Genomic DNA, 23,041 nt, shown 5'->3' on the forward strand with positions numbered 1-23,041 from the left:
AAGTACTTCACAAAGAGGATCCTAGGCCTTAAACACTTGTCCTATATGGACAGACTCAAAAAACTCCAACTATTCTCTGTCTCATATCACCTACTTAGAGCGATCTCTGATTGACTTACAAAGCCATGTGTGACCCCAACTCTGTTAGAAATGCTACATCTAAAGAAATCCCAATCCCTCCGCATCACACACTCCAGAGACCTCAACCTCATTACCACAATCAACAGAACGTACTGGAGGGACAGGTTCATAACCCAGAGACTGCCCATGCTATGGAATAGACTTCCCATACATGTCAAGCAGAGCACCTCACTGACCCTCTTCAAGAGAAATCTTGATGAGTGGATGGGAAATAGAAAATTCACCCCAGGCATAACTACAGTGGCTGTACTCAACAGAGGCACTGGGAACCAAGGCTGGGTGGCATGATGCCAGGGTAATCCTATGGCTAGGCTTGTAAAGGTCCCAGTGCCATTAGCCTAGTACACACCTACGAACCTATGAACTCTTAGTAGCAAAATAAAATAAAATACAAAACCAAGTAAAGCAAAAAATAAATAAATAAATACCCCCAACGGGCACTTATTTGGTGGCTAAGTATTCAGTACAGCAACAGGGTATTTAGATCAACTAGTAATAATGACATCTGAAAGGGCAGCAAAGAAGTTCTGGGTAGTTGCATCCATACATCCCTTTTATGGCCTATGTTCTGTGTGAGAAGCATAAGTGTGACATACGGCACATACACGATTATTAAGCTTTTGTGCATTGGCTAAGTGTCAGGCTGGCCTGAGTAGGAGATCTCTTCTATTTAGAATACTGCAACAGTGATATAGAAGGACATCTAGTGTTTCTGGTGCTATTCATTGTGTGAATGTGCAAGAGATCCAGTCGGAGCTGGATCAGAGGATGTCTTGTTAGGCATAGATCAACTCTCAACTATGTGTAGGAGACGGAAAATACAGACAGGGCCTTAAGGTGATCTGTGTAGGACAGGGTATTCATACCCTGGATTCTCCTGGTGAGGAACCTTTGAAGGTGTTCCAATTATTACAAGTGCCTGGTTGGGTACATGCCAAAGGGGGCATTGTATTTGATGACAGGTCTGATAAGGACTGAGTAGAGTGATACTATAACTTCCTTAGACCTTGTTTATGAGTTGGGTGACATAGAAAGATTTTCTTACTATCTTGGCTACATATTGGTCGAAGGTCAGATTACTGTCTACCTATGGTCCCAGATCCCTAACTATTATGTCCATTCTTAGGGATGTTTTACCAATGGAGTAATTAGCTTGGGTAGATGATTTCACAAAGGGCACTACAATGCATTCCTTCATGTTGAGTTTTAATCCATGGCTTTTACACTAGTTATTTGTTGTGTTAGACCTCTTGTAGGATGTTGGTGTCCTGGGGGATTTATGATAGCTCCCAATTTACAGTCATCTGCAAACTTTATAAGTGAGATGCCTTTAACATTACCCTTGACTTCCGAGAAGTTGATGCTAATGAACAGCTGGACAACATGCAGTCCTGGAGTACTCCATTGGTGACCAGTCTCCTGGTGGAGGAGGTTTCTCTGACCCTGACATCTTGGGTCCTATATGTGAACCAGCCAACAATCCAGGGAATTATGTAGGGATTTGTACCTTGTTCTGAGAGTTTGTCAACAATACCTGAGTGGGGTATTGTATTGAATGCCGTGGTTAGGTCAAGGTAGGTGTTATGTACAGTTTTCCCCTCATCTATGGCCTTGGTGACCCTCTCAAAAATATCTACCAGGTTGAGTAGGCAAGATCTTCTCTTAACAAAGCCAAACTGGGATGGGTCCAGTGTCTGTAGATGACAAAGTCCTTGTTGATCTTTGTCATGATAATTGGTTCCATGGCTTTGTATATTAGTCTCGTCAAACTGATGGCTTTGTAATTTCTCTGATCGGTTAATGTTCCACCCTTATGAAGAGGGATGGCCATTGAGGCCCTCCATTCAACTGGCACAAAACAAGTTTTGAGGCTGTAGTTAAGGGAGCTTGAAGTGGTCCGGCTAGGTCGTGTTTTTGGCTATTTACAAGGCAACTGGAATTATTTTCTGGGCCTAATGAAGCAGTCTTTTTAGCCTTAGCAAGCACCACTAGGACTTGCTCCCTGTTGATTGTTGGGGGGATATGCTAGAAGCGATTTCATAGGGGGAGTGGGGGGTGTAGTTAGAGCTAAATTTATCACCCAGTAGATTCACTATGTCAGTGAAGGTTGCACCATTTACCACCATTTCTGTACACTGATGAGTGTTACCTTTAAGATTCCTAACATAGCTGAAGGAGGCCAGAAGAAAAGAACCAAGAACCACAAGTAGTGAAGGTAGAGGCCGAGGAACCATGCAAACCAAAGTCCAAACCACAAATCCAATTTACTGACAGCAAAAACAGACCAAATGCAGTCAAGCACTTTCGTCTTTAGCAAAGAATTCTTCAGAACCGCTTAGCATGGTTATCTCCAACCTTAAATAATCTTAATACATCATGTGATCAACATGTGATCAAACATTCACATAACTCAACTTTAGTTCAGTACACATTACTTATAAAACTTCAACAAAAATTGTTGTGAATGTCAGTTAAAATTGCATAAAAAAATGAGCAATGAACATAAGTGAAACAATAAAAATAGAAATAAAAATAATATTGAGAATAGGAATAGTAAAAAATCAGTGTTACAGCGACACATGTATGAGTAACATGGCATAATCAGCCCTCAAGACTTTTTAGTTTTAATATAGGTGTAATAAAACAACAATCACCAGAAATTTAAAAAGGTGACCAGGATATGGCGAGACTGGTCGAACCTGTTTATCATATCAGCCATGATCATAATCAGCCACGGAATCCCCTCAACTTCTGAAGCAGATGCCTGCAAAGCCTCAGGTGACATGCAAAAATATGAATCCATGCCAGCCTCTGACGAGATCATGGCTTCCGCCCTAATCATAGTACTATGACAGCCCTCCTTTCATTCCTTGAAACTGTGAATAAAGCTAGAGACTCTGGTCTCACTGTATCTACCATCCTTCTTGATCTCTCCAAAGCATTCGACACTATCTCCCATAACCTACTGCTCACTAAATTGTCAAAGCTAAACCTATCACCTGCAACTCTTAACTGGTTCACCAGCTATCTCTCAAACAGGCAACAAGCTGTCAAATGGAAAAAAGCCATCTCCTCTTTCTTACACACCCCACAGGGTCCCACAAGGCTCCATATTAGGCCCCTCCTGTTCAACATCTTCATAAATGATTACTATCACTCTATCCCCATGCTAGTATCATCCAATACGCTGATGATTCTACAATCATCTGTGCAGCCTCTTCCATTCCAACCCTTCTACAGTTCACCCAAGAAGCATTCTCCACCACAGAACTGTGGATGAAAGATAACCATCTTGCACTTAATGCAGCCAAATCAAAATTAATGATATTTACCCCCTCTAAAACAAACACATTTGATAAACAACTATTCTCCATCACCAGTCAAAATAATACTCCACTTGAACTGGTATCCGAAACCAAACTTCTAGGAGTTCAAATTGACAATAACCTTAAATTTGAGTCCCATCTACTAATAAACATAAAAAAAACCACCAAAAACTCGGCCTGCTCTATCGACACAAGCGATTCCTCTCATCAACAACCAAACTCACTCTCTCTACTACATTTCTCTTACCCTCTCTCCTTTATGGTGCCCCCCTTTTTACTAACCTACAATCATCTATTAGAACTAAACTATCTACCTGCTACAACAAAATAGCCAAATTTGCCACTAGTACCAAAGCCTCAACACACCACTGCACACCACTTCATAAACTACATTGGCTCGAACTTCCCAACTACCTCTCCTACACTCAACTCACATTTGCACACAAACTCATCTTCCAGCCATCCCTCTGTCCCACCCTTTCTTCTACCTTTAAAATTCACCAGACTCAAAGACCTCTCAGATCCACTAATCAGAACCTAATAGTAGTCCATAGACCCCTTCACCCCCCAGGACAAAAGCTCCTCTCTTTTTCCATAGCTCGATTATGGAACTCCCTACCTCCCTCCATTCGCACCATCGCTAGCCTTCCTACCTTTAAAAAAACACTTCACTCCTACCTAACATCCAGATGGGAATGCTCCTGCTCCCTCCCCACATAATCATTCTCCACTTCCTCTATCCTTATTACTTTCATCTCCTATATTTTGCTCATAATCCTATCCTAAATATCATCTATCAACCTAAAAAAAAAAAAATGTATATAACTACACTCTATCATTATTTTCATGGATAATTCTACTGTTTGTAAACTTTACCTTGCTATGAATTGTATACTATGTAATGTATATCTCTGTAACATGTATTCTTGTTGGTGCTTTTCTCCCCAGGACTCCATTGAAAATGGGTTCACTTGGCCCAATGGACCATCCTGGTTAACCAACAGTAAATAAATAAAATAAAATAAACCTTCAAAGAGAGAATATATGAACATCTCAATGAAATCAAGAAAGGGAAGACAATTAACGCACTGTACAGACATATTTCTGTCTATCCTGGTCACCTTTTTAAATTTGTGGTGGTTGATTTCTTGGAACCAGATCCAGGGGGCTTTTACACTGACGAACATTATCTCAAGAAAGAGCTCATATGGATTCTTGTGTGTGACGCCCTTACCCCCCCCCCCCTGGTTTGAATGAATGTTGCTCTATTACACCTATATTAAAGCTAAAATGTCTTGAAGGCTGATAATGCCAAGTTACTCATACATTGTTCGCTGTAACACTGATTTTTGTACTAGTCCTATTCTCAATATTATTTTCATTTTTATTATTTTTATTGTTTCACTGATGTTCATTGCTCATTTTTTATGCAGTTTTAACTGACATTCACAACAATTTGAAGTTTTATAACTAATGTGTACTAAAGTTGAGTTATGTGAATGTTTGATCATATGTTGATCATATGCTGTATTAGAATTATTTAAGGATGGAGATAACCATGCCAAGTTCTGAAGAAGTCTTTGCTAAAGACGAAAGCACTTGACTGCATTTGGTCTGTTTTTGCTGCCAAAAATTGGATTTGTGGCTTGGACTTTGATTTGTGTGGTTCCTGGGCCTCTACCTTCATAGCTGAAGGAGGCCTTGTGATTGTTCTTAGCCTGGGAGGCTAGCTTGACTTTGCAATTAGCCTTGTTGGCCTTTATTAATCCTCTTTGTTTCTAGTTTAGTTGAATCAGAGAGCTCTTGTCCCTGTGAAAGTTACTCTTTCTGATTTTCTCCGTGACTTTTTTTCTTTTGCTATATACCCTCTTAAAGTAGGGATTCCACCAGTGGGGTTTGTTTTGGATGTTAGATCTGGACTTACAATCAGGCACATCTCTGACACTGTGGCTAAAACAAAAACAAAAAATGCAGCAATTCAAGTCAGATATGCAGCCTTCAATGGATTTATTGTAAAAAAACAAACTGCTTTCACCCCTTTTACCTTTTTATGGGACTTCTTCAGAGTTAAGGGCTTTCTTATGGTAGGTACATCAGCTTCATTGCAGCCATTTACATGTTTATACAGGGTTTCTGTAAATAGTTCTGTAAAGGTAGCTGTGCTCTTGATGTTTGGGGGAGCTGTGAATTTTGTCAAACTGTGGCTTAATAGGATGTAGGTTGCTTTAGCATAGTTCCTAACTTTTACAGGTTTAGTTGGCATTTCTTGGTTGATTTTTATTTCAAGGGGGACAGCTTTGTAGCCTGACCTCATCACTGAGGATATGACACAGGAGTGGGGGGGGGGGGGTGCAACACTCTCCTGTGTTGTTGAGTACTAAGTCCAATATGTTTGATCTTCTAGTTGTAGTGCTCACTATCTTGTCCAGGTTGCTTGCATTGATAAAGTCCAGAAAATGTTGTGCCTGTGACTTACAAGCAGTGTATGTTTCTCAGTCTGTATAGGGGTAGTTAAAGTCTCCCGTGAGTAGGGTATTTGGTTGGATGGATGGGTCTGGATAAGAGTTATTAGCTTTTCAGGTCACAGAGGATGACCTGTAGCTGGCCATGACATGGTAAGGAACCTTACCTATGGAGACATTGATGAACTACATGGCATCATCCTGTTTACCCACCCTGGAGTTTTATTTGTTGTGTATGTAGATCAAGACACCTCCACTTTTAGCCCATGTCTGTGCTGTTGTCAGTCTTAATGTGTGGAAGGCAATGTAGCCTTCCACACACCTATAAAGTATTATACAATACTTAGATGTCAGGAAACTGCATTACTGTCCTATGAAGTAAGCTCAGAAAAATTCTTCTAAAGCAATACAGCATATTTTTTGAACTAACATTCAGAACAAACATTGTGTTAAAACTGAATTTTTTTTTTGTATTTTAAATTGCCTTAGTAGGCATTTTTGTAACAAAGAAATGACTCAGATGTTTTTTTTAAACAAGGGATATCTTTATTAAATAACCACTTATGACTTAGGTAATCATCCATTTAAATAAATAAAAACAAACCATATTGACTTATTTTAGTTGCAAACATTATATATCACTTATAATTTATCCAGTCATTGTCAGTCAAACATTACATACCTCATTCAAATCCTGCCTTTCATAAAACCTCATTCCACCTCCAAAATGTTATTCTGCATGCATTTTCCCACAATTCCCATTTCTTCTATGCAGTTTGCTCCTACTCTTTTCTATAGATCCCATTTCCAGTTGTTTTTTTTTCTCTGTGACTATAATCACTACTTCTTTGCTAATCCAGTATTTCTGACAGAGTAGTCTACAGAAAAGTTTTAAAGTCTGCCAACACATTACACTCCCAGAAATATGTTCCTAGTTACCTCCTTCTTCTTCATCACACCTCCAACATTTGCTGTCTACCAGAGGAAGAATTCTTTGGAGTCTACTTGGTGTATAAAAATACGTATGTAAACACTTCCATGCAAGGATCCTAAATCTTCTACACTTTGTTGCATATTTGGAGCCATAGATATATCCCCTTGTTTCTTTGTGAATTGTTTATCTAATCTCTCTTCCCAATCTTTTCTAACCTCCTATGATTGGTTCTTATAGTTATCATACAGTATTTTACATGCTCTGCTAATGATCCCTTTTTAACAGCAGCTTCTGTTCTAGATCCTACTAAAAACTCTAACACTGCTGGTCTTTCACTTATGATCCTCTTTTTTCTTCCTCTTTGCCTATACTCTGATATCAGTCCATGATAGGGAAGGCAATCTCTAGCCTGAAGTCCAAGTAAATTCTTGGCCTCTTCCCATTCTATTACCTTTCCCTCTGTAATTATTTGCTCCCAATACCTTGGTTACTTTGCCAGTTTTCTGCAATAAATTCCAGCCCCTTCTTGCCTATTATCTGTATCCCTGATTGCAGTCATCCCTATGGGCAGAACTTCCTTTCTACATTCCCATGCTGGCTTAATTCTTAGAATACTTTCTGATACTTTATGAATATAATATTCTGTATGGTTATTGTTATTCTCCTTAAGGATCTGCATCCGAAATCCCAGTCTCTCCTTGTTTCCCGAGATTACCTCATTTCATCATCATCCCTTTCCACTTTGAATTATAGCTTCTTCTTCTGCTATGTGTAGGAGTCTTAACTGTGTAGCTCTGAAATACCACTTCAAATCAGGTAATCCCAAACCACCTTGTTCTATTGGAAGAATCAGCTTATCCTACTTGACTCTTGCTGTGTTCCCCTCCCACATAAAATCTTTCAACTCTTTAATAATTAATATCCACAACTTCTCCTCTGGTTGATAAAAATATGCCTAACCTGTGTATAAAACTAAGGGACTAAAAACATTTTAACTTTTTGTATCTTGCTATCAATACCCATAAAACAGAGCTTCCAGTTTCTCAGTTTTAGTATTATCTTTTGCTTAGTCTCTTCCCACATATCCTTAGTGGCCACTACAGACTCCTTTTTAATCTATTACTCCTAAGTACTTCATTTTGTCATGTCCCCTAAATTATAGATATTACTGAACCAATTAATGTGTGGGTATATAGTTTATAGTTATTGCCTTTGTTATAGCTTCATTCCTTTTGTATCCCAAAAAGACTTAAAACTGTCTCAAAATGTTTCACAACACTGAGATGTCCTTTTCTGGATTTATCAGATATAAAATAATATCATCTGCAAATAAAGGCAGCTTTTCTTGACTAGCATACCAATTATATCCTTGAATTTCTGAGCTCCTTATTTTCTTTGCCAGTGTTTCTAAATGTAATGCAACTAACAAAAGGGAAAGAGGACAGCCCTGCCTTGTTCCTCTGCTCAAAAAGAAATTATCAGAGAGGAATTTTGCCTCTGATCCCTCATATATGCTTCTAATCAACTTTATTATTTTATCAGGGTATGCAAATGCTGTCATTGCCCTGCTCATAAAATCTCAGCTTATTCTGTCAAATGCTTTCTCTGCATCAAGACCCACCAACAATAGTGTTATTTTCTTACATTTTGCTTCTTTCTGGATCATCATTGTTCTGTTCATGTTGTCAAATGTTTGCTTTCCCCCACAAAACTACATCGATCCATATCTATCAATTTTTACATCACCTTAGCCATTCTTTTAGTCATTATAGACAAAAACTTTATAATCATGGTTTAGAATTTTAATGGGCCTATGTAAAACTGAATCTGATGGGTATTTACCCTCTTTAGGTATTACAGCCACAATCACTTTCTTCCAGGATGTTGGTGCTTCTCCTACTCTTAAAATGCTATTAAACAAAACCTTCCAGCTCTTTATCATTTTTTTCCCTCCTAGCTTCCAAACTTCCACAGGCATACCATATATTCCTGGGGACTTTCCTGTAGATTGATTATACATCACCATTTTTATCTCATCTCATCTTGTATTAACTGTTAGTAATTGAGCCTTATCTACCTCTAACCTTGGTATATGCAATTCTTCCATAAACATTCCCATGTGTACCTTTTCTTAATTTACATATTTCTATGCTTTTATACAGATTTCCTTAAAATTTTCAAAATATTTCTAGTACATCTACATAATCTCTTGTTATCTTCCTTGCTATAAGCTCCCTAAGCTTGGCAACAAACCTTTCTACTTCCTGTTGCCTGAGTCATTGTGCTAAAAGTTTTTGTGCTCTGGAGTTATTATCAAAAACAGTTGCTTAACAGCAGTCTTTCTAAACTCATGCATATTATCAAGGTAATCCTTTATTTTCTGTAATTGCTGCAATTGCTCCTCTTCTTGTTCTGTGGGATTTCCCCTACTCTGCAATGCTTTAACCTTTGTTAGTACTTCTAAATAATTCATGTTACTTTTTAACCATATCTCTGTTTTATTTCCAACCTATTTTTAAACTCCACTTTAATTTTATCCTGCTCCCTAGCTATATTTTCAGAGAAATGTTTTCTATCTTCTGTAATAACTCCTGAATTAATTTCCATTACCAATTCCTTAATTTCGTCTCCTTTCAACAGATAAATGGGAAAGGCCAGTATCCCATTTTTATTTCATTACTCTACATTTCATTTTAGTTATTATTGGTGCATGATCTGAAATATCTATTTGGATGCATATCAAAACCTTCTATTAAATGCACATGTTCCTGTGAAATATGGGTTCTGTCTAGGCTAGCTCAGTTTTTGTATCTTGGGGAATAATACATAAATTCACTCCAGACTCCTATTACTGAATTTACAACTTCCATGCCAAATATTTTCGTAAATGTCTTCAAACATCTACCTGCTTTGGTTATATTTTCCCTTCTGGGCCACCCAGATACATCCTCACTGCTGCAAATCAAATCCCAATCCCTCCTGTAAGTAATATCCCTTGCTGAAAGTTAATTATTTCTCCCAGAATTTTCTTAAGCTCCATTATAGCAGTTTTAGGTGGAATATAAATACATGCCAGTGTAATAATACTCCTCATTTGCCAGTAGCCCCTCACTACTACAAATCTACAGTTATCACATTTGTATCCTCTTCTATCACTATTGGAGCTATACTTTCAAATAATATAAGTACTCCCCCTTTCCTTTGTCCCAGATATTCCACTAAATAACCATCCTGAAAACATGTCATTATGAAATTCACATGCTCAAGTTCTTCCCATGTATGTCTCCTATATCATAGCTATTTGCACTCTACATTTTTTAATATAGTTCACTACTCTTTTTTTTTGTATACATCTGTGAGACTTACATTTAAAGATAATATATAAAGTGTTGTCATTATGTTAAGAAGTTATTATTCCCACCTATGTCTAACAGCTTTTTTTAAATGTCTAGTTCCTGCTTTTGTGTTACATACATATATTAACATTTGGCAGGTTGCTCTTTTATACAGTTGTTTCTTGTCACATCCATTTAAACCTATGTCATATCTTACAAAACACCCCCAGAACACCACTAAAACCTAGTAACTTAATACTAGCACACAAAGCTATGTACATCTTCAAATACTAAAGTTTAACCCTCCTAATGGTAACAATTGTCCCATACTGACAATCACACTCAAAGACTTGGATTAACCTGTAAATAAAGTCATCCATGCTAAGATGCATAGTACACCCTGTGCTTCTACTAAGTGCTGTCTGTATTTGTCATATCTTTATTCCTCTCCCAGATTGGGAAAACACTTAAATGCTTTCAGAAAACATTACCTCTTAGCCATTGATAGAAAGAAGTATCCTGTTTTTATTGCTCCTTATCATATTGTCTTCATGAATACATGAGAACAATATACAGCATTGCCTCTACAAGCACTCATTTATTTGCTAGAGGAAAGCTTTTTATTATATTCAATATTCTTTTTTTATTTGCTTCCCCTTAAAACTTGTTACTAGATTAAGCCAAGGGTCTTAATCCAGTCATTCCCTTATGCAAGAGTAAGAAAAAGCACATCCGTTTTTCTTGTATCATGCTCTTTTGACCAGACATTTCCTCTTTTTTTTACATGACAGTACCTACATTTCTTAAAACTAAACAAGGAGAAAGAAAGAAGGGAAAAAATGCAGTCACCTGTTTACTTTAGTATCCCTATTAACTCAAAAATAACTGAGACAGCTTTACTTTATAGAATGCAGATTGTGTCATGCATTATAAAAATACTACTGTTATGAACAACATTTTGTTTTACTTACAGTTATCTCTTTCCTTCCTCTTCCTCTCTTCTAAATGTTCTTCCAAACATTAGTGACATGAAGTAGGGCATATGCTTTGGAGTCCCCTACATGTTTAACAAAGTTAAAAAAAAGTCCAATACTGGCAGGTTTTCTTGTTTCATTTTTATTTCAAAATATACTTAATGATTTATAATCCTACATTTATTTGTCTTTTTCTGAGATGCTGATTTTATTCTTGTTGATCTCCATCTTCCAAATTCAGCCTCTGCTTCGTTTCCAATGCACTCCTAGTTTTTCTAATCAACACTTTTGCTTTTTTCTGTCTCTCAAGCATTTTACTTTGAAACAAAATGTTTCCCTGACACAGTCACTCTGTGGACTTTATTACAAGAAGAAGAAGCAGAATCTCCTGTTTCATAATTCACTTTTTGTTGAAAAAACATTTATTTCATCCTTAACATGTTCTGCATCGATTAGTGGAATAAATCCACTCCTATTCTGCCTGGTATACAGTGAGTAACCATTTTTCACAGACACTCTACTGTCTCCCACTTTTAGTACTTTGCCCTTCTGCCACAGTTTTGTCAGAATCAACACTTTCTTTTGGTAGGATTGCATCTAACTTTTAAAGGTCTAGGTTGCTTTATCATGGCCATATTTGGAGCATACACATGATGTGCCATTTCAATTAACATTTCCCACTGTGGAATTCCACTCCAGTTGCTTATTTGTACTTTCATAAAATTAATACAGTCTCTGTTTCTTCCAGTTTCTCTGGTAGAGCAGAAAATCTCAGGTTTTTCCTCTGTGCTCTTTCCTCTATTTCTATTATTTTTGCAGCATCTCTTCTTAAGCAGTCTCATAGTCAGCCAGCCTTTTCTTTGTTTTGACCTCTGATTTTTACAGTTATATCACCTCCTCTGAATAAATGTTTAAAGCTTCTTCCATTTTTTCCAGCCTGTTATTTGAGTTGATATACTCCTTCAGTGTTTCATTTATTTTAATCAGCTCTGAGTACATTTCACTTATTTTTTCCTCTAGGTCACTGGAAGTCATGTCTTTCACCAAAGCTGGAGCTTACCCTGCTTTTTGCTGAACAGCTGTAGAATTCTTCCCAGTCAGTGTTTTCTCATCACCTTTTGTGATTTTATTTCAGGTTCTTTGAATTTCTTTTCTGCTGGCATCCAGTCAGTGCACTTTCTAGCTTGTTACTGAAATTTGCCCAAAAAGACAAGTTCACTGGCTCTCCTTTCTGATTTCTGTTTTCACACTGGGAGAGCTGAAGCTAAGCTGTTACTCAATGTGCAGTCATCTTGCAAGTCCCAGTACCTCAAATATTTTTAAGAGAAACAATCTTTTTGTTTTGTTTTTCCAGTAGCATATTTGATGTCTTCTTTCACACACACACACACACACACACACACACACACACACACACACACACACACACACACACACACACACAAATGATTGGATAGTCTCCTAAAGAAGCTGAGTGTGGGAGGCTGGCTGAAATGATATGGTTTCAATAACTTCCTTGAAAGTCTTCATTTGAAAAGTACCAAAAGATATATCATATTTGAAAAGTACCATGTAAAGTCCTGTTTCCTCATACTGTTATTATCATTATTAAATAGATCCACTGCTGTCTGTTTTCGCCCATTCAAACATATTGGATTGTCAGATCTGACAGGATTTGAACTTGGCTCCAATCTTGAGCTTATCAGTTCCAGAGCTCTGACTCCTCCACTATACATAATACCTTGGTTGGACTACAGATGCTCAGATCTCATTTGCCGCTTGAGCTGTTTGTTTTGTCAACAAGGTTTTCACAAGTTACACTCCTCTCCTACAGTGAGAGTTTCCTTAACTTTAACTAGATGTTTTTCTATTTTTCCATTTTTTACCAATAGTAGTTTTAAAAAAATCTCATATATATATATATATATATATATATATATATATATATATATATATACATACATGTTTTTCTATTTATACTGAAGATATATCAAGGCTGCTAGAAATCATCCAATCAGTCCCTCATGACCACTTAGGATCCAGAGTTTATTCCATATTTTTTTTTTTAGTGACAAAAAAGACTAGGAACCTCAGACCTATTTTGAATCTAAGTCACTGGAACAAGTTCATAAAAAGACAAAATTCTGGATGGTCATGGTTCAGTCCATTTTATTTCTACTGAGGCAGGATGATTGGATGTGCTCTATAGATCTGCAGGAAGCTTACTATCACTTCAAAAATAGTGAAGCACTCCAGGAGATATCACGGCTTTCAGCTTGGAACCAAACATTCTGATTCAGAGCTCTGCAGCATGGTCTCACAACAGCCCTCAGGGTGTTCACCAAGATTAAGGTAGTTGTAGCAGTGCACCTGTGTCTTTAAGAAATCCAGGTCTATCCATACCTAGACAACTAGCTTCTCACTGTTCTTACTGAGCACTTCCTTCACAACACTTTACACTTCATTACATTTTCCAAGATGTCAGTTGACCCCAACTGCAAACTATAGAATTCATAGGATGTACCTGAAAACAAAACCTCAAATTGTCAGCCTCCCTTTGGCTGGAGTTCATTCTCTAATAATGACAAATCTACTCATTCTTCACCACCCAAACCATCTGTGAGAGTGATTCGATGTCTCTTAGGTCTCATGGCATCTATGACTTTGATGTTTCCCATAGCAAGATATTACATGAGAGTACTACAGTGGACACAATCCAGTCATGCTCTACATGCAAAGATCCATATTACACAGGTATGCATGAAATCACATCACATAATGTATAACCTTGCCATTGGTTATCCTCATTGTATTCTTTTGACCCCAACAGGCTTGGTTCCCCTTCCTGTAGCCTCTTGCAGTACATCCTCCATGGATACTGGATGAATATCTAGATCTCCTGTCCCATCCTTCTAGACTGTATACTCCAGATCACATATTCATGAAGTTAACTGCATGCTACCTCCAATTTTAACCTTAGCCAGAGATGCCAGGCTTACTCTTACAGTGGTCAACATTCTGTCTACTTCCCAAAAAACAACTACTAGGAAAATTTATCACATCAAATGGAAAAAAAATCAGTTTGGGCTCTTTCCAATGGGCTAGACCCTTTTTCAGCACCAATGCCATCTATACTTGGATTTCTGTCTGATCTATTTGACAAAGGCTCCAGTTATGCAGCTATCAAGATTCAATTGGGAGTTATTTCCATTTTCCATGTTGGGGTTAATGATACATCACTGGCATCCCTTAAGATTTCAAAAGCATTTCTTTAGGGTACCCCATTAGGGACCCATCATCTCCATGGGACATTACCATTCTCTTACAAGTCCTTACACAACCTACTTTTGAGCCCGTTAATAAAGTGGACTTAAAATTCTTAACTTGGAAAACTATTTAACTATTTGCAGTAACATCAGCCAGACAAATCTCAGAATTACAAGTCCTTTTATATAAACCCCTATATCTGGTGGGTTATCATAAGGGCAGGGTTTCCCGGTGAAGTAATGTATCATTTATCCCTAAGATGGCATCCGATACTAAGTTAAACTAATCTATATGTCTTTAAAATCCACGTATTTAGGAGCAAACTCAATCTGAGTAACTGTAGTACAACTGAGGGTATTATGGGTAGGGGAGGAGTCAGAGCTCTAGAACTGATAAGCTCGAGATTGGTGCTGAGGTCAGATTCCATCAGATCTGACAATTCAACATGTTTGAAGCGCCCAAAAATGAGACAACATGGATCTAAAGTTATGGTTAGCATATAACTTTCATTGCATGCAATGACCAAAACTGGTAAGAGATTGTAAAACAAAGATTGTAATAGTTTAATTTATCTTTCCTTTGCTTAATTTGAACATTTTTTATACTGTTTAATCAATCAGACTGAATGAAGAAGCATTCAGTCTTACCACAAACATATCTAAGTATTCTGTCCCCCTCCAAATAGGAAGTGTTGAGATTTCAAGAGCAGTTACATCACTGCAACTCAGCAACACATGTTTAGTAATTTACGTCTCTCATTGTAATACTGGTGATGAAATCAGAGCACTTGATGATGTGATATAGTGGAGGATGAGGGAGAATTATATTGAATGCAGAAACTGTCCATATTTAGGCATGCCTTTTTGCATATATTGGCAGGTGTTAATAAGCAAGAGCAAAAATGTTAAGACCCTGTATAATTTGAGCAATGTAGTCACACCATAAATGTACACACTCCATCTCCTACTTTGGTTATGCACATTACGGCCTGCTGTAAAAGCAGAAAGAGGAAGGTACTTCCAGTAAATTCAGAAGAGGAAATTTACTTCCATTATAGTGGAGAGGGCAAACCTCTGGTATAAGTGCCAATATGCACATTTTTAGATCTAAAACGTTAGTCTAGATGTATAAAAAAAAGGAAGTGAAATCAATTTTGCAGCATTACACTGAGCTCTATGCACAACCCGATACTGAAGCATACAGATAATTCCAAAACACATTCTATAATGAAGCATTAAAACACAACTGTTAAGATAGTGGGTGGCAAAACTGGGAACATGAATATGGTTCCCATATGACATCAAATGCAGATTCTGTGTCTGTCAGCTGGTTACTTGTCTGTTGTATACTCCTGGGATACCCCTAAAAAGGGAGCAATTATCTGGGGGACTTCACTGGTTATCTAAATGAAATGAATAAATAGAACAATGTGAGAACATCATATGAATGCTATACCTGTGTGCTTTAACTTTAAAATAGCTGAATATGAAAGTATAACTTTTTTAATTCTTCTTTTAATTCTATAAACAGAAGCTACGAAAATTACCTTGGCTCCAACCAGTGCTGATATAAAGGTGGGAGAGAGTGCCACACTGCAGTGTCACGCATCACATGACCCAACTATGGACCTCACCTTTACCTGGTCATTGGATAGTTCTCTTATCAATTTTGACAAGGAGAAAGGGCACTATCTGCGTCCTACAGAGGTAAGGATTCAATAATACTAGATACATTTTAATTATTTCTTATCTCAGCTCCCCAGTTATGGAAGATGTTTGCAGACATTCAGGTATATTACAATGAGTATGTGATAAAAAAGTCATATAATCTGACGTAAAGAAAATGACAAATCAGCACAGTGATAGAACTGTTTTATTCATCAATGCAATATAATTATGTTTCTACAATGAAAACTTAAAAAAGTAAGCTTGCACTGTAATAATACAACACTATACTTGACAGGCCATATAAATATCCTAACATATTAAGCTCTACTTACCCTAGGGCCTAGACTAAAACAATTTCATATTTCTTAAAGAAGCCAGGTAAGGACCTATTAAAAAAATCTGAAGTTCATGAGGCAAAACACTGATGAGCAGTTTGTTACTAATGTAGTCAGATTTCCTAAACTTGCCAGTAGCACCAGCATCTACCGCTATCTAAAATCTGTCCCCCTATTACCCTAATCTCCAGTGCCTTAGTGGTGCAGTTTATTTGTTCTGTCTCATATCCCCAACTTTTTCAGCATATAGTACTCTGTAGTTCTATCTGGCATTAGTTCATTACACTCTTATTGGATTTGCTTCAAAGCCAAGAAAAAAAATCAAGTGGGACCACACAACAGCCTCTGCAACTCAAATGAAACATACTGCCTGCTATACATACTTATGTTTTATGTATTAATAATATGGTCTTTAACTGTATTCCAGTACTGCTGGGCCATTTGCTTCTAAACCTATTTCAGTGTGTGCCTCAGACAGTCTTACACATATCATTTTAGTTGCTAACTAGTTCTTATGATTTTGGTTTGAATTTCTTACCTTGTACGCTGCAGAGACTTTCATTTTTTTTTTTTAATTTGCAAAAGATGCATTCTATATCATGTATCTTCCACATGAACATGAGAGTACTCATTCAATGGTTAATTCATGGAAAAGAAAATGAGTCTGTAAATTAGAAAAAAAAATATCCATCCATCCATCCTCAACCCCTTTTTCCAATTTTTGCACATGAGGTCGGCGTGTCACTTGAACAGTGACAATCATCTTGAGCCAAGGTTTACATGGTGGGGGTGGCAATTTCTACTACATTTAAGTGAAACTAGCCTCAGTATTTTAGCTGTTGACTTTCATAACAAAAATAACTGTATTTAATCCAAGAACTATAGACACTTTTTTGGAACAAGTGAGCTATCTGGATGGAGAATATGAAATTCAGTTTTCAGAACAACTTGGAGCCATAAATCTGACTTGATCATGTACAAACCATGACCCAAATGAAACTGGCAAGAAGCATTAAAATTAATGACCAGAAAAAAAGACACTCCAAGCAAAATGTTGCATATCTAAAAAGAAACAAATGTTCCATCTCAACAAGAAGTTGTATTTTAAGGTTCTATATTAAATCAGCAAGCTCTTAAAATAGCGAACGCTGATTTATCGACCCTTTAAAAGCAAAAACTTGAAATCCCAAAGACACAGAACAGCGATTGTTTTCCACCAGGGAAAAAAATCACTGTTCCACAAAAAGAAAAAAAAAAACTTCTAAACACTAAATAAAGTGGGGGGCCTTTGCCCCCCCCCACACTACCCCTACTTAAATATACCAACTCCGAGATTGCACCACAGTGAAGGAAATGGCAAAGTCCTGAAAATGGCCCGGCAATTTTTTTCCCTGGGACAAAAATCACTGTTCCGTGTCTTCAAGATTTCAAGCTTTCACTTTTAAAGTGTTGATAAATCAGAGTTCGCTATTTTAAGCATTCACTGATTTAATATAGACCCGTATTCTAAAATACTACTGCTTATGAAAAAATTGCAGCTGTCAAATAAGTACATTTACATATTACAGAAATCTAGAGAATTTTGAAAAGAAAGTAAATAAAATGGGAGCTTACTGCCCCTGGGGTAGAAGTATTATGCCACTTTATTATCAAGTATGAGTCTGCCAGATGTAGGAAAGGATAAAGCAGATCCATAATACTGTGTGCCCACCTAGCAAACCACTATTGCTCTTGAATAAGCTTCCTTTTGTACATATTGACTTTTCCTCATTTTCCAAAAACTCCCATCTGCTTGACATCCTTGCCACACTCTGGCAGGGTCCCAAATTAATCCTGCTTCATCCTTGGCAGAGAACAGATTTATTTTATTATATTGCACTTCACTTAACTGTTTTAGAGTGTTACTGTTTCATTTTTGCTTTATTTGTTGATTTTACACTTTAAATAATTTTGAAGGTCCGTAATACTTGAAATTGTCTCGTCCAAGTTAAGTTGTTTTGTGGTAGCAATTCACTCTCAAGCAATCTTGTTTGTGTTTTTACATTAAAAGGGCTGGGATAGTCCATCTAGTAGCAGTAGATGGTGGCCTAGGCTGTCTGAGGTAGGAATCACATAAGAAAACTGTAAGCCAAGGACTTAGTCGTTGACTTGAACTTGAGAGTCCTTTTTGATGTGCTTTTACATTAGGAAGTCTAGGACCATCCATCTTGTGGCAGAAGGTGTTTACTTGGTCTCTGGTCAACAAGAGTTGTGAATCACTCCAGGAGACTCAAAAATATAGTTATTTATTGGCCAGAGGGTACCGGAGACAGTTTTCAGCTCTTTTCTGTTTTTGATAAATTAGGAGTATTTGCACAGAGCTACTCAAATGTTCACCATGCAGCAACAGTTGACAGTGTGCTGTACAAAAACAAATGCTTAGACAGCACAATTTACTTATAAAACTATATTAGGACTGTAACCTGTAACTCAGTGAAGCTAAGCTTAGAGCAGCTAATTTGCTTGTCCAACAGAACTAATACCCATATCCTAGCACTATCTAACATTGGCCTTTAAACCTGGGAACCACCCCAGGAGACCTCTGTAAAACCCATTTCTTAAACCATAATAGAACACCCTAATGCAGGTCCAAATAACATGGATATGTAATTTGTAAGTGTCTCTGTGGCCAGCTTGGTAGATATGGGCATCCTGAGATGATGTAGCAATTGTCTCATGTTCTCAGACAACCATTTAATCCTTAAAGAAACTAACACAATATGCAAGAGCTATATATACACAGCTTCTTTGGAGGCAAAAATGTCACTTACAGATGAGGTTGTCAAGCACACGCACACTACATCTTCCACACATGCACTCACTATACACACACATAACTTTCTATGCTGAGGCACTTAAAAGAAACCTTCCCAAACCTCAAAGATCTCCTAAGCCTTCAAACGGCAATGCCTGTCCTCAACAATCTCTAAAGAACACACCAAAAGCAGCAACAAAAAGTGCGCATAAACCTACACCCAATGGTCCTCCAAGGTCAAAGCCCATAAGGCAAGCAAACACTTTACCCAGTGCTCTTATCATAGTGGATTCCATTTTATAACATACAGATGTCCAATCACCAGGCTAGACAAGGAGGTGATAAAGGTCCACTGCTTATCTGGAGCAAGGGATCACAATATCATGCATGGATTCGTGTTACTGCACCACAGCTACAAATATGACTCTGTTATAGTTCCATGTGGGTGTAAATGACCTGAAATGTACCTTACTAGACTATATAAAAAGAGACATTATGGATCTCTCTAAACGTGTGTCTCAGACATGTATGTCCCTTGCATTGAGCAGCATTCTACCTTTACCAATGATGATGCCACAGTATGAATAACAAATTATTGATTTTAACCATTGGCTTAGTTTCTGGTGTCATTCCATTATGATCCAATATCTGTCAGCATGGGAGGACATGGTTAATAGACTATGTTGCTTTACAAAGGATGGTTTTCACCTGTTCCCCCTCCCCAGGCTTCCAGATAAAATGTTAACCACGCCTAACAGCCTTTTTAGGCAATGCCAAAATGAAAAACCTTCCAATATAGCAAAAAAACAAAAAAAATGCAAAGCAACCTTAAGGTTTTACTGCTCAGTGCTAGTGGCCTCAATAAGAAACTCCACACCCTACTAATTCTCCTCACTCTAGAGAATATAGTCATCGGTGCCATTACTGAGACTTGGTTTAAAGCCACAGAAAGTACTCTGGCAGTGCAAGGCTACAGTGCCTTCCACACATTTAGGCCAACAGCAGCACAAGGTGTCTCAATCTAAATCAGTAGCAAGTATACTTCCAGGTTGGTTAAGCGGGATGATGCCCTGGAGTTCATTCATGTGCAAGTCACCTCAGATAAAGTCCCTTACCATTGCCTATTTAACTATGGCTCCCTATTGAAATATCAGCAATTTAAATGCCATGTACCAAAAAGCCCCAAAAAAGAAAAAAAAAAGACTGAGAATCTCGAAAATCACTCTTCTCCTTAAAACTTCTTTTTTTAGGGGGTAAGCCCACTGAATATATATATATATATATATATATATATATATATATATATATATATATATATATATATATATATATATATATATATACCAATTTCAAGATCACCATACCTCTGAGAAAAGGTAATATTCCAAGAAATGACAACTCAGACGTAGTATATACAAGTCTGATCTTTTAGCCATTGTGTCCACATTTTGGGACTCACTCTAATGGGTCCCAATATTTTAAATGGTTACCACTAACTATAGGTCACCAACTGTGCCCCAAGAATGTCATAACTGGTACCAAGACCTACTGGATACAATGACCATCCAATCAAATATCCTATTCATGGGGGACTTTAACTATCCCTGTATAGACTGATAAAATATATGCTGTCTTAAACTCATAGGAACAATGTTTCCTGGACTTTATTAACACAAATAACCTGGACCAGATAATGAGCACTCCAACCAGAAGTTCAAACATACTGGACCTAGTACTCACTAACATGGGGGGAGAGCTGTGCACCTGCCCTCCCCGTGTCACATCTTCACTGGTGATATCAAAGACAAAGCTCTCTCCTTCAAAATAAAAATCTATGTGAAAAACCTAACTAAACTTGTTAACAGTTAGGAACTATTCTAAAGAAAACTACATCCTGACAATTTGTCAAAATTCAATGCCCCCCTGAACCCAGAGATCACAGCATGCTATATAGAATTGTTTACAGAAACCCTTTACAAATATGTGAATGGCTGCATAGAGGCTGCTGTACATAGCAGAAACAAGCCATTAAAACAAACCACGCTGGTAGAATTCCAACCTTAACAAAGTATATAACAAAAGGAAAAAAGCTATGGCCAAAATCAGAAAGTGCTACTCTCACACAAGAGCTCAGTGATTAAACTAAACAAGAAACTAAGTGGGTTAATTAAGTCCAGCAAGGCCAACTATGAGATCAAGACAGCCTCTAAGGTTGTGGACAACTACAAGGCCTTCTTCGGCTATGTCTGAAAACTTAAATGTAACACACATCAGTGTGCTGAATTAGTGGTAAATGACACCACATTCACTGAATAGAAAGACATAGTGAATCTGATGGCTGAAATTCAACTCAAACTTCACCCTCACATCCCCGACTATCAGCAGGGAGCAGGTCTAGAGACACTTGCCAAGGCCAAAATCACTGCCTCAGTGGTCTTGACAGTGCTCTGGGTTGCTTCCTAAATAGCTTAAAACATGATCTCTGTGGACTAGTTGAGGAACCTTTCAACTACAATCTCAGAACAGATTACGTAGCAAGTGAATGGAGAACTACAGTGGTCATCTCTCTTCACAAGGATGATTCATCAACTGACCCCAGAAACTACAGATCCATCGTCTCTCAAATCAAATATGCAAAACCATGGAGCAAGTCATCATGGAAATGATCAACAGGGATATTGGCAACCTACAGACAATGGACCCATCTCAGTTTGGCTTTGTCAAGGGAAAGTCTTCCTTTTTTAACCTGCAAGACTTCTTCAAGAGGATCACAAAGGCAATGGATGAGCGGAGGACAATGCATGCTGCCTACCTTGACTTGGCTAAATCATTCAATATGATCCCCAACTCGGGTATCACAGACATACTCACCTCACCAAAATGGATTGCCATCTGGCTCACAGATAGGACCCAAGAAGTCAAGACTGGTGAAACCACCTCCATCAAGAGACCAGTCACCAGCAGAGTACCTCTGGGATCTTTCTGGACCTGCTCCCATTTGACATCTACATCTCAGAAGTCAAAGCTAATCTCAAGGACCTCTGGCTCACCAAGTTCGCAAATGACTGAAAATTGGGAGTTATCACAGAGACCCCCAAACACTAAGATCCTGCAAGAGGGCCTAACACAGACAAATGTTTGATGTCAAAGCCACAATTTAAAACACACTGCCAAGAAGTGCATTATCTTGCCCTTTGGAAAAACGTCCACATAAGCCAATTACTCCATTGATAAAATAACCCTAAAAGTTGACCCATTAGTTAGGGTTCTGGGAACATATGTAAACAGCAATCTGGCATTCAATCAACATGTAGCCAAGACAGTACAAAAGTCATTCTATGCTGTCCAACTTATAAGTAAGGGTATGGCATCCAGGTCCTAGGAAGTTATAGAACCACTTTACTTGTCTCTTATCAGACCCATCATTGGGTACAATGGCACCTTTTGCATGTACTTGTCCAGACATTTGCAACAGTCAGAATACCCACCAGGAGAATCCAGGGTATTAATACACTGCCCTATACTGATTGCCTTAATTTCCCATCTCTATTCTCAGTCTCCTGCAAGTTAATGAGAGACGATCTATGCTTGGCATATAAGGCACCCTCAGATCTAGCCCTGATGCATCATTTGCCCATCCACAAAATGAATAGCACTAGAAACACTAATTCTAATGATTTAAACTTTGCCTTTGACATAAATAGAACATTCTAGTGAGACTGATATGTTAACTAAAAAGATTCCCACATTATGGAATTCACTCCTCATCCATATAAAACAGAGTTCAGCCCTGACCCTATTCAAAT

General features: G+C 37.8%; 1 protein-coding gene across 2 annotated transcripts in view; it reads left to right on the forward strand.

The window, feature by feature from the left end:
* CNTN2 (contactin 2) overlaps nt 1-23,041 on the forward strand; it is a 907,647-nt gene that overhangs the window by 679,939 nt on the left and 204,667 nt on the right. For both annotated transcript variants that reach the window (XM_044076798.1, XM_044076799.1), the window contains one exon: nt 15,970-16,145. In XM_044076798.1, the coding sequence (XP_043932733.1) occupies nt 15,970-16,145 (176 nt within the window). The remainder of the gene's footprint in view (nt 1-15,969; nt 16,146-23,041) is intronic.

The sequence above is a fragment of the Protopterus annectens genome, chromosome 7.part0, assembly GCF_019279795.1.
Source record: "Protopterus annectens isolate FY-2018-M chromosome 7.part0, PAN1.0, whole genome shotgun sequence".
Classification (NCBI taxonomy): domain Eukaryota; kingdom Metazoa; phylum Chordata; order Ceratodontiformes; family Protopteridae; genus Protopterus; species Protopterus annectens.